Source organism: Histoplasma capsulatum, genomic scaffold (genome assembly GCF_000149585.1).
Source record: "Histoplasma capsulatum NAm1 scaffold_1 genomic scaffold, whole genome shotgun sequence".
NCBI classification, from domain to species: Eukaryota; Fungi; Ascomycota; class Eurotiomycetes; order Onygenales; family Ajellomycetaceae; genus Histoplasma; species Histoplasma mississippiense.
In genome coordinates, this window is record NW_001813982.1 from 5,727,064 (window position 1) to 5,738,679 (window position 11,616).

The window sequence follows — 11,616 nt, forward strand, 5'->3', positions numbered from 1 at the left end:
TCAGAAGAAAACGGTCGAGAAAGATATGAAGTTGGGGGAATAAGCATGAACACCGGTGTCTTCGAAATGATCTCATTGCACAGTACGGACAGTTAAAGAATGCACGAGACACAGTTGAAGGTTGCAGGTACCGTATGCTGGGCCGGCGAATTCAATCCAGACGGAAGAAATTGCAAAAGGAAGCCTTTAACAAGGCATACCACGACTTCTTTGGAAATGTCGGCAACGATATCATTGAGAAAAATTATCACGGCCAGGATACTAGCTTTGTTCCAGATACATCTCTGGTCCTTCCAGAACGGAAGGAATTAGCTGAGCTTGACTTCCAAAACCGGGATGCGAGCACTGTCTCTGATTCGCAGTTACTCGAGGATCGTATTCGATCCCTGGAACTTCGTCTTGCTCTGCATCACCTCCACATACCCAAGCACCTGGCGTCCAATATCGTCCCCACAGAGCTGGCACGGGATAAACCTTTCCCAACCAACTTTCCAACCCAGAGCCCGACAGGTCTGCAGTGCCCTGACTGTTTAGGCAACCTGGATTATCACCCAGCAGCACGGCAATACACCTTCAGCAGCAAGTATGCCTTAAAGAGCCACATTGATGATGTGCATCTGGCAAACAGAGACTTTTTGAAGCAAGTAGAGTGTCACTACCCTGATTGCAAGATGCCTTTGGTTTCCAAGATACAATTCTATAATCACATTGTAACTGTACATGGCATTCTACTCCCTGGTGCATGAGGAAGCTCCATGAGGAAGCTCCATCTTGCTTTGTATGGGCACTTCGCCATCAAAACATCATCATTCTCCTGCTTCTTTCTGTGCTTGAAAATGTATAAAGTCCCTTAATAGAAAGTCCCTTAATAGGAATAGAAGAGGAACTGCGTTTGGTCATAGCACAATGGGTTGGTCAGGTTCTATAAGGGTTATACGCTAGAACCATTTGTTGAAGGAGGTCCCCAGGTCGTCGTCGGTGCGGATGATGGAGTTGCATAATGCAAGACGTTTTTTCGATGAGGAGTTGCCAATGGGTTTTCCTTTGTGTCCGGTGGATCCTGTTGACCGTAAGGTTGACGGGGGGATTATTGAGGAGTAGCTTTATATTCTATTGCCGTTGCTGTTTTTGTTTTTATTTTTGTTTTTTTTTTTTTTTTTTTATCTTAATATCTCATCTTTTTCTTTTTCTTTTTCTTTTTCTTTTATTTTAAATGATCAATGAGATACTGTTCTTTCAATTCCGCCGTGTGATCATCAAAGATTTCCTTCTAAGCTTAATGAGCTAAAGACAGCATCAACAATCAGATTTGCTGTCACACATCTGATTGAACGCCGCAAAGCAGTTGAAGAAGCATCAAAAGTAAACCTTGCCCACTCAACTGACTGTCACACAATGCCTTTGACCTAAAGGTTTCTGAGTCTATGATGACCACGAAAGCTCGGCTTCTCTCTAACCCAGAACTACCTTTTGGAGGTAATCAACGCGTGAACAGATACCGCGGGATGATGGGATCTTTGTGCACAGCTTTGGGACCAAAGCGTCCAAGCATGGATGTCCAGCCTGCGCAAACAAGGCAATAAGATTATACAGTCCAGGTTTGGCTGGTATCATCAAAGATTGTTTCACCTCTAGGCATAAAGAATAGGAGAACCCATAATGTCTTGATCTGTATCTTGATATACCGCACTTTCTGTGTGCTTCCTCGCTTTTACCTTTGTTCAATTGTGTTTTGTGTCTGTTATTTTCCCTTCTTGCCCTTTATTCCCCGCCCTCACCAGCTGCTTATTTCATTCGACATATAGAATGTCATCATCGCAAGTGGATCCTCCCAGTGACGACCAAAGACGAACAGCAGCAATCAGCCCCCCATCTCAACACTCCGCATCTAATATCTATACGTTCGGCCAGGCTACGTCCAACCCACCAATATCTCATCATCAGGCGTATATGCCTCCTCTTCTTCTCAAGTATGTTTTCCCAGCCCAGGCATCGCTTTTTGTTGCTTGTTTTGCTGTCAGAGACAGAGGGTATGCTCTTTCCCTCATTTGATGCTGTTGCACTTGAACTGTTTGCTAACTATGGTCTTGAGCGCGTGAACTGCTGGAGCAAGATAAACTCTTCATCTGATTGTGGCCTGGATAAACAGCTCTAACTTAACTAAAGTTACCCTAAATCTCCAGGCTTGAGAATGAAGATCCTTGAGAATGGTAACAGTATTACAGGTGCTAATCAAAACTTTTGAGAGAACCCTCAATACCATGAGGCAGTAGGTGATGGCGGGAAGGGGGGGCGGGTCTGCACAATCAACAAAGCGAGTATTAGTGAGCGGTTGAGGCTTGTGAATCAGTAGTTAGTGTGAAAACATTACAAGTACTGACCGCGCCGAGGTGTGATAGTGCTTGAATGAGTAGTTATGTAAGCATATAATTCCCATCCGTGTTGAACTTGCCCATGCTCCTCTTTTGATTGCCAAATCAATGCACGATGAAGGTCGACAGATCAGAACTGCTCCTCATGCGAGTCACTGAAGCAGGATACTGCTACGCTTGTGTGGCTAGTGACTGCTTTATGATATTCAAGGACAACAATGAATTGAACAAGCATATTCGAAGCAGCCGCAGCAAGTCCCACGAACCGTTTGCTACGTATTTGGATGCCAGCTGCCTAGAATGCGAAGATGGCTGCGGGCCTGACCATGATTACTTTTGCCATCCAAAAACATACGAAGACAAGATGCGTGAGCTTTTGCCTTACAATATTCCACCCGATCACTCGATACCCCGTTTTCACTTTGCTTTGATGTAGTACGGGCTTTTAGAGATGGCTTGGATAGTACCTCGAGCCCACAAGGGGATTTGATGCTGTATGACCTGGCTGAGTGTTTGCACAAGCGCCTGTTGATCATGGAAAATGAGCTTCGCCGTTGTTCCGGGGAAGATCACTTCAACACAGTGTTTGGCAGTCCCACTCGCAGTCTCAAGGATATCAGGGTGCTTCTCAGAGAGCAACCATCACCGCCGAATCTAGTGAACTGCCCTGCGCCGGGCTGCCAGGAGACCTTCCGTAGCCCGTTACGCCGAATAGAACACCTCAGGGCATCGAGCGATCAAAGCCATCTGTTCTACAAATCTATACTTGATGAAACATACTGCTTTCTGTGCGGGAGGGAATTCAACTCGTCTACATCTTTGGCCCAGCACAACCAGCGTGCGCACAAAGTGATATCCAATTCAAGAATCAATATCTTTCACCAGATTTGCACCACAGAACAACCCCAAGCGTCATAATCTGTCAAACGCAAACAACAATATATCGTGAGATTTGACAATAGCGCGTCCAAAAGGAACTGTCAACATGATAAACATAATGACAAACACGAGAAGCTACAAACCCTTAGCCAGTATGTCTCACCATACCGTCCCTCTAGTTCTGTGCTAACTCTTGGGCTCATTTGTAGACAGCTACAGCCTGCACGGCAGCTGGGCAAAGCACCGAACGTTCCAATTCAGGATCAAACCCCGGAGATACCACCGTCCGCCAACTGCAGCATCACCCAACAAGATATTCTAGGAGATGGGTTTTTCCAGCCATCACAGTTGTTAAACCCTCTGTCAGACAACATAGGGTTCGATGAGAATGAGCTTATGCGGAAGCTGCTGTCTCATGATTGGGATCTTCAACAGCTAGTTCCCTTACCTGACTTGCATCTTATCAATTCACACACAGTGAGCGAAAATCCGAACATTCAGGCCCCCAGTTCATCCGTGGAGATGCCTGCTGAACAACCTGCCGACTCTGCTGTTATGACAAACCGCGATTTTCTCTAGTCAATCCCAGTGCTAATGCTACATATGAGCGAATACACACATATGTGGTCAATTTGGATAAATAGTCATATCATTGTTAATGCAAAACCCAATCTATTATAGTATGCCGCTATGGAGAACAAATGCTACATTAATCAAGGAGGAGGTCAAAATAACTCATGCAAGTGAGGAGTAGTTCACATAAATGAGATCAAGCTCGCTTTGCGGCTTTGGGAGCACACGTCGCGCCAGCCAGGCATTGCAAATAATCCTAGAAGTGATTAGCAGCCGGCCTTATCAAGCTTGAAGGACATACATACAGGTCACCGCCCGATGCTTGAACCAGTTCCTCCTCCCCCATTTGTTCTTCCTTCAGGCCTTTATCATAACCCCACCTCCATGCGCTGTCTGGATTGCCTTGTAGATGGTATGCCATAACAGCAACAATTTTAGTCCTGCTGGCCATATCCCTCCAGTCAGGGGCACGAGCAATTGGAGGATTCGGGATTTGATCATGGTGTACAGGCCCGGAAGGGCCTATCCGAATATCTGCGTTCGCATGGGAAAGGAGGGCAACCACATACTGGATTCCATTAGTCAAAGTATAAAGATAGCAGTTGGAGTATTCACCTTATTATCTTGAGCCTCATGAGGAGACGTTGTCGTGGCTCCGCCCTTGATTATGATCCACCCGCTCGTGTGAAGAGTCTCAACCACCTCATCCCTTGCAGATGGCTGGGAGAGGTCTCGTTTAATTGTACCGGATGCACTTTTGATTGTCGCTTCCATATTCCCGCGCGTGTTCTTTTGAGCATTGTACTGTGGGGAGCCATGGCGGGGCCATATTTCTGCTGAAGGGAAGGTGAGCACGTGGATTTTACGCTTGGCAATCAACCTTGTCTTTACAGTTGTTTATTAGTAACTCAATTTAACATCATCAACAATTGACTCACATATTCAAACATCATTTCCAGAGTGATGGGTAAAGGAAAGAGTGTATTGCCATGGATGAGTAGAAAACAAAAATGAGAAAGAGCTGGTCATCTTCATATACGAATTCGACATATTAGCCTCAGCAACCACTTCAGCCTATCAGTCAGTTAGTCAAGAAGATCAGGCTGTCCGGGCAGCTTATTGGCAGCTTATTTTGAAGAAATGCAGATTGAACATGTAATAAACTGTCTAGTATGCATGAGAAGCCTCATGCAGTGTCTCTATATAAATAACTTAAAAAAGCAATTGGAACAGACTTCATGCTTTAAGTAACCTATCAACCCCTCATTCTTCACACATCAGAGCCAAGTTTGGGTGGTGATGTCATCTGGGCACCTGTTAACAGCTTCCACCTGTTTGATTTTCTACCTGGTTTGGAACTGTGGAACAGTGTAGCGCCCTTATATTAGCTGCATTCTATGTACCCGGCAGTTGCGAACTACTCACAAGTTGGCTGAAACCTAGGAGACCATCCTGAGGAGTATGTATACATTTCTGGGCCAACAGATATGACCTGTGTAACAAGCGGAGGGAGTGAGGTATGCATCAGAGAAGGCTGAATGTCGCCCGGCTCAGTTGCATCCCAGAACAACATTGAGCTCGCCCTCCGCTCCCGAAACGGGTTCCGTATGCGTGGCGACCAGCATAACAGATCGTCCATCAAGGTGCACAACTTGTGCGTCCAGTTCCTCCTGAAGTGCGACCACATGTTGACTGCAAAATGGTTGTCTGCACGGTAGGATGGTAGAAAGAGCAAATAATCAAGGGCAGAAAGGCCGAGGGAATGAATATCAGAGTGCAGATCATCATGCAAATACTTTTTTTCATGAGGTGGAAGTTGTTTCTTATATTTCCAATCTGACTAACTTTTTCCACTGCTTTTATCTCACCTGTTTCCTTAGCCCTACTCATAACCAAAATAGAAATCGCAGGATGCCAAGATCACAATGAGCATTCAAATCTTGGCATTTTTGAATTTCCCGCTGCGGATCGGCTCATGCCGCTCTCAAGAATTATCAAATGGCAGGTTGTGTGCATGCTGATTGGAGTCAACAAGCCTGTTTGCCCCTGGGATCCAAGAACAAGCAGAAACAGTCAGCAGGCAAGCACAAAACAGGAAAGTCTTAAATGCCAAGATATTGATCAGACCACACACGCTCAGGCCTTTCAGGATATAGCGCCAGCCGCCGCATCTAAGCCAAATTTTCCTTGTTGATGCAAATATGGCAGCTCAATCCTTCACAGATGTGTCCGAGCGCGGGACATCATTTGATCAGCTGAATTGTTGGTTGGTGCTTCGGGGATTTACCCAGCGTCCCGCTTGAAAGTTGAAGGAAGACGATCCCAGGATCACATCAAGTTGTGGGGACCTGGGCGTAAGTATATCTATGCACCCATTCTTTCTCCATGGCTTTCCCATTACCAACCTCAGATATTTCCTTGGATTATCCATATCTTTTGAACATTCAAGATTGCCAATATTTCATTCCGACAACGCAAGCTACAATAACGCATAATGGCCAATAGTCAGGCTCTAGGCACTGCTCCTCTGAAACTTGAACGACCGTATCATGAGCTCTCGCACTATGCAATGGTATATTTGGATGAGGCTGGGAAAGTTCAATATGCCTTCTCGCCGTCGATGCTGCCGTTTTGCCGCTGCTTATTTCCCGCGAGTATGAAGGCTCAATTTCAGCAATGGGTCACTCAAAAACAAGGCCTGAATGATGCAAACTCACAGAAAAGTCAACAGTCTGATGATGATTTTGATGATGATGCAAGGGACAAGATAGGCATATCAATCGGAGATAGGGAAAGGATCACAGCTTATTATATGGGGGCCTTTGTCGAATTTCAGCAAACTAACTGCCGTCGGATTGCCAAGGCTTATATAAAGGCAATCGAACCACGAAAGCAGTCCGCACATCCCTACAATGGAGGGAAACTGGGAGAACCTGATGAAACAAAACCATCCTGGTGGCCTGTCGACGTGATACATAAGGAGCCTGATCATTTGAAGAAGCCTGGTATGATGCCCATGAGATCTAACTTCTTCCTGATACTTATTATTTGACAGACCGGATCAAGCTTCTTGTTCACATACTCCGCATCCATGTTCGGGGAATGACTGCTCACAAGCTGAGGGAAGCTGGGAAGAATGTCCAACAACATCAGCTTATCCCATGTGAGAAGTCAGCAGTGTTGGAGGAGATATACCGAGTTAGGGAAATAGAGGAGCGCTATGAGGATGAACATATTGGTAGATTCATTCATATATTTTATGATCGTAGTGTTTGAATTAACATGGTATTTAGATGCAAGTACATTGGTTTATGTTACCGTCGGGAAAGCCGCCAAACGTAACTCGAATTAAAATTCCAAAAGCCCAAGCAAGTCGGGAAACTCAAAACATCCCAAAAGCCACCGACCTTCACCAGAGATTGGGAAATCAACCTCCTCACCGAAAAGGCGGGATCCAATGTTAATGACAAACTCAATATTTGAGCAACAACCCGCTTTCATTCCCCCAGCAATCAAACCTGATGAGCAATTTACGGACTTTTACACCTATCTAACGCCGTCGACGCCCTTCCAACCGCCCATTTTCAACCCCCATGACATAGTCATGCAAACTTCTCAGCCCCAGTTTCCCCCCTGCTGATGCTCATGGAGCTCGCGACACACCCGTGGGTGATGGTATATGGGCAGAGCACAGTGGCTCGGGCGCAGGAAGGTGGCTAGGGGCATCTACTCATTCAACTCACCTATGAATGTAGGAAACGGATGTGCCGACCTGTTGAAATTCCACCCCATCATAAAGAATTTATTCAGAGTAAATGAATACAATCAATCTACCTATCTATCTATGTATTCTTTTCCTTCTTTTTTTATTCCGAAGCCTGCAAAGCTTTGCCAAGTGAATGATATATCCGGCCAGAGCTGTTTGGAAATGTCATAGGCCTATTTGGAACATTGGGATTCCCACTTATGCTACGCTGGCCTCACATCCACCAATGTAGTTTGCGAAACGCAGGGAAGAAGCATGGAAGAAGCAGCCAATAATAATAAATAATGTAATCAGCAAAAGAACCCGCTCGCGCGGTTGCTAGTCACGCAGGGGACAAGAGAACGGGCACTATACTTGCAATTCAAAGACAACAAGAAGATCGATCGTTCAGAAGACGCGGCCTTAAGATCTCCATTTATGCAAATGGCTGCTTATTAGATTCAAGGAGTGAGCCATCTCTATTGGTCAGCATTGACCTAATCCACGTGACCTCCTTTGAGGACGATCCTTTGCCCAGAAATCTGCCAGCAGCTCCAAACCTCCATATTCCTGCATATCATCCAATGTCATCCTTGCATGCACTTCAAAGCCCCCGAAAACCCTCTTTACAGTTCGTCGGAGGTTTGGAATGGCGACAAATTGATCAGAACGGCAAGGCACGTCAGTGGCACTCATTGGCTCATCAATTATGATTGGGTCTTCTGCAAGATTGAGTGAGGTGTGAGAAATGTTTTTCGTGAAAAAAAAAAAAAAGCCGAAGTCAGTGCTGAGCCTTACCAGCAGAACCCGAGTACTTCCACGATTTTCCTTGTGTGTCATATCCCTGTGCTTCTTCTATCCGTCCTACTATCTGGTACATCTCATCCCCGTCTCCCTTACGCACCAGTTTCAGGATAGTCACCTGAGAAAGAGGCAAGAGGATGTATTCCTGCTTATCTAGCGTAACTTGCTCCGTTCGGTGGGCGTGGACGTGTTCCTTGCCCGGGTGTGGGTCAGCCTCGATGACATCGGAGTAATTCAACAACTCCGATGTGTTACCTTCGCGATAGTCGGGGACCAGGGGAGGAGTTGACTCCCGTTGATTTGGTGGGTCATTGGCAACATCATTCGGGCTTGAGTGAGCCTCGATGGGGTCGTCGGAGAAATCCGGTAGTTGGAGTGATGGGGGGGAACCATCAACTGGCGAAGAGTCAAACAGGATCCAATCGTCCCAGTTAACGTCATCGAGACCGGTGGGTAGCAGGGCAGAAAAATCAGCAAACATCTCACTTGCTGCAATCTTGGGCGCAGAAACGAGGGGTATGGGCATTGGAAAAAGGTGTTGGGGCTCTTCGTTTGACCGAGGATCAGAAGTCGCTTCCAGGAGGTGCACTGTGTGCAGCTGAGGCGAGGGGAACTTTCAGCAGGTCCAGAGGTGATATCATACATAAAGGTAGCCATGTTGTGAGATGAGATGAGAATGTTCTTCTCCCCTCGCTCTTGATGGTAGGAGGAACTTGAGGTTTTTATTTGTCCCATGTTCACCCCCCCACGAACAAAAATAGGTCGAGGCTGATCAAGGAGGGTAGGAAAAATAGTAGCTGGAGATGGATCACCAATCATCCACACTGAAGAAGCCGCTGAACCAGTGGGGGTTGCATTGATGATGGACCAACGCAGAAGTGCTCCTGGCCACGCATTCATCCTTGGACTTTCGTCCAGTCAATATCAACCAGTCATCCACACTGAAGAAGCCGCTGAACCAGTGGGGGTTGCATTGATGATGGACCAACGCAGAAGTGCTCCTGGCCACGCATTCATACTTGGACTTTCGTCCAGTCAATATCAACCAGTCAACTCAATCAGCCCTCGCCACGCGCCAGGAAGTCGAAACCGCTCAAACCCGTTCCTACATCAATAGGGCCGGAGACAAGGGGCAAGGGGGTGGCATGCATCAGAAAGGCGGAGCTTCACCCAACCATGTATGACAGTCAAAAGATGTGCCTGGCTTCGCCTCTGTCCCTCGAGCGCATGGATGTCTATTCTAAGCGAAAACACCCAACATGAAGCAATATCTGAGGCGCTGCATCGAGCCTTTGTCACGCGAGTGCGGTTTGGCAATCCCCTATCATTTATGCCGTCTTCTGTTCAAGGGGCGCAGCAAGGTGGGCGCCAGATCAAGCAAACTTGAACTCTCATCTCGCCACCATCGACCAGTTGGAAAGAATTATCCACACTGAATGGTGGAAGGGATTGCTGACAGGCGGTGCGGCCAGTCCAACGAGTATAAAGGATTATAAATGGCTCTTCCCCTCTCGTTTGGATGCAGCCTTCGCCCTTCTCCAAGCCTTTTTCCTGCTTCAATAATCGCCCGTCTTGCCTCAATTATTCTCCTATTTTGCATCTCTGCACATCCTCAGCATGGATAAACATGGAGCTGAGGACCCTCCGCCACTACCCAGTCAACTTTTGTCGTCCGGTGCGCAGCAATCCACTCTCCCAGCTTATCGCGAGGTGTTGGGTGACTTTCTCCAGAAGGTGCCCTTCCAAACCTATGCCTCCAGTAAGTGCTTAATGACACCCCATCTCCATCCTTCTACTTCAATTTCTCATCCAAGACAGCAGCTCCTCTCAACGTCCCTCCCACGCGGCTGTCTGTAGTCAGGACCTCAAATAACCAGTTCCAACATTCTGGCAATATTAAATCCGAAGACAGAGACAATATCCCAGATTCTGGGGCTACGACAGAACCTTTGGCTCATGATGAATTGGAAAATCGTCACTATTGGTGTGAGGCGCGGCAGGTTGAAAAGAGCCTTAAGATTCATCATGTTGGAGATAAAGTATGGCGAAATAATAAATATGTTCACCATGTTGTTTATGTGGTGGAAACGTATCTCCCAGACAACTGCCTCCCTGAAAATGCGAGGCTCCGGCTGCGGAAACAGGAGGAGAAACAAAAGAGGAGGGAGAATGAGATGCAGCGAAAGGAACGTCTGAGCACATTACACCCTCGACCATCATCACGCAAGTGATGGAAGATGGGATCTCAAACCACTCATTTCTTTATTTCATATTATAACACAGAGTCATTTATTCATCCGCCTTCTCTTGCATTAATTTGGTGATACTGAAGCAGTGCCCTAATATGGTTCCCCCCGGGAGTCAGTGAAGTGGTGGCCCATGACCAAAAACTATACTTCCCCTATGGGACTTAGGGAATTGCAAGAATGCCGATGAAGGCGAACCCTCAGGGAGTGTCCCAATCTTGCATAAAAAGGCAGTAATGATGGAACCCCATACGGTGTCAGCATCCCTAGGGAAGTAAGCTCCTTGAGGAGCGCCGGAATTCTGAGTGAAAAGGCAACAAAAACTGAAATCCCATGCAGTGTTAGCATCCCTAGGGAAGTAAGCCCCTTGGGGGAGTGAGCTCCTTGAGGAGTGTCAAAATTTTGAGTGAACAGGCAACAAAGATAGAATCCCATGCAGTGTCAGCATCCCTGAGGAAGTAAACTCCTTGAGGAGTGCCAAAATTCTGAGTGAAAAGGCAACAAAAAATAGAATCCCATGTGGTGTCAACATCTCTGGGGATGTTGAGTATCACGGTTGTTGAAACACGTGTAAGAGATCTGAAACTCTTACATGTAACTATCTGTATATATATTGAGCATTCTGCCTCGGCTAGAATATACAGAACAGAATAGAACAACAACAATGAACATACTACTATCACTTGTATCTTAACAGGTTATGAGCCCGGGCTCGTACACATCATGGACGATACTATACAAAGCTAAGCTTCCCTGCCAAGTGATAGTCTTATCAACTCGAGAATCTGACAAACAACAATCTAGTGATTCCGTGAAAATGTTGAAATACAAAGAGGTTCAAAAGACTTTGAAAGAAGTTTAAAGCGGAATGAATCTCCTTCTGCTAGGAATCTCTGACAGATTTCAGACTGTTCCCCCCTGCAGATCGTTAACTGAAACTCTGATGAAGCAAGGGGGTTGAATCCCATTGCATGTTTATTAAACCAGCCCATCGCCA

The 11,616-nt window shown here is 46.3% G+C and overlaps 4 protein-coding genes across 4 annotated transcripts; 2 read left to right on the forward strand and 2 right to left on the reverse strand.

Annotated features, from left to right (window-relative positions):
• Nucleotides 1-3,986: 3,986 nt before the first annotated feature.
• On the reverse strand, nt 3,987-5,511 carry HCAG_01631 (predicted protein; the record flags this gene model as incomplete). The annotated part of the gene is made up of 5 exons (XM_001544534.1): nt 3,987-4,080; nt 4,130-4,392; nt 4,440-4,709; nt 5,101-5,171; nt 5,250-5,511. 5 exons carry the CDS (start codon nt 5,509-5,511, stop codon nt 3,987-3,989), a joined length of 960 nt encoding a protein of 319 aa, XP_001544584.1.
• An 807-nt stretch (nt 5,512-6,318) lies between these two features.
• Nucleotides 6,319-7,176, forward strand: HCAG_01632 (predicted protein; the record flags this gene model as incomplete). The annotated part of the gene is made up of 3 exons (XM_001544535.1): nt 6,319-6,829; nt 6,880-7,062; nt 7,118-7,176. 3 exons carry the CDS (start codon nt 6,319-6,321, stop codon nt 7,174-7,176), a joined length of 753 nt encoding a protein of 250 aa, XP_001544585.1.
• Nucleotides 7,177-8,055: 879 nt separating this feature from the next.
• Nucleotides 8,056-8,899, reverse strand: HCAG_01633 (predicted protein; the record flags this gene model as incomplete). Its single annotated transcript, XM_001544536.1, has 2 exons — nt 8,056-8,291; nt 8,368-8,899. The coding sequence occupies 2 exons, from the start codon at nt 8,897-8,899 to the stop codon at nt 8,056-8,058; spliced, it is 768 nt and encodes a 255-aa protein (XP_001544586.1).
• A 1,091-nt stretch (nt 8,900-9,990) lies between these two features.
• HCAG_01634 (predicted protein) lies at nt 9,991-10,604 on the forward strand (the record flags this gene model as incomplete). The annotated part of the gene is made up of 2 exons (XM_001544537.1): nt 9,991-10,132; nt 10,300-10,604. 2 exons carry the CDS (start codon nt 9,991-9,993, stop codon nt 10,602-10,604), a joined length of 447 nt encoding a protein of 148 aa, XP_001544587.1.
• Nucleotides 10,605-11,616: the final 1,012 nt, after the last annotated feature.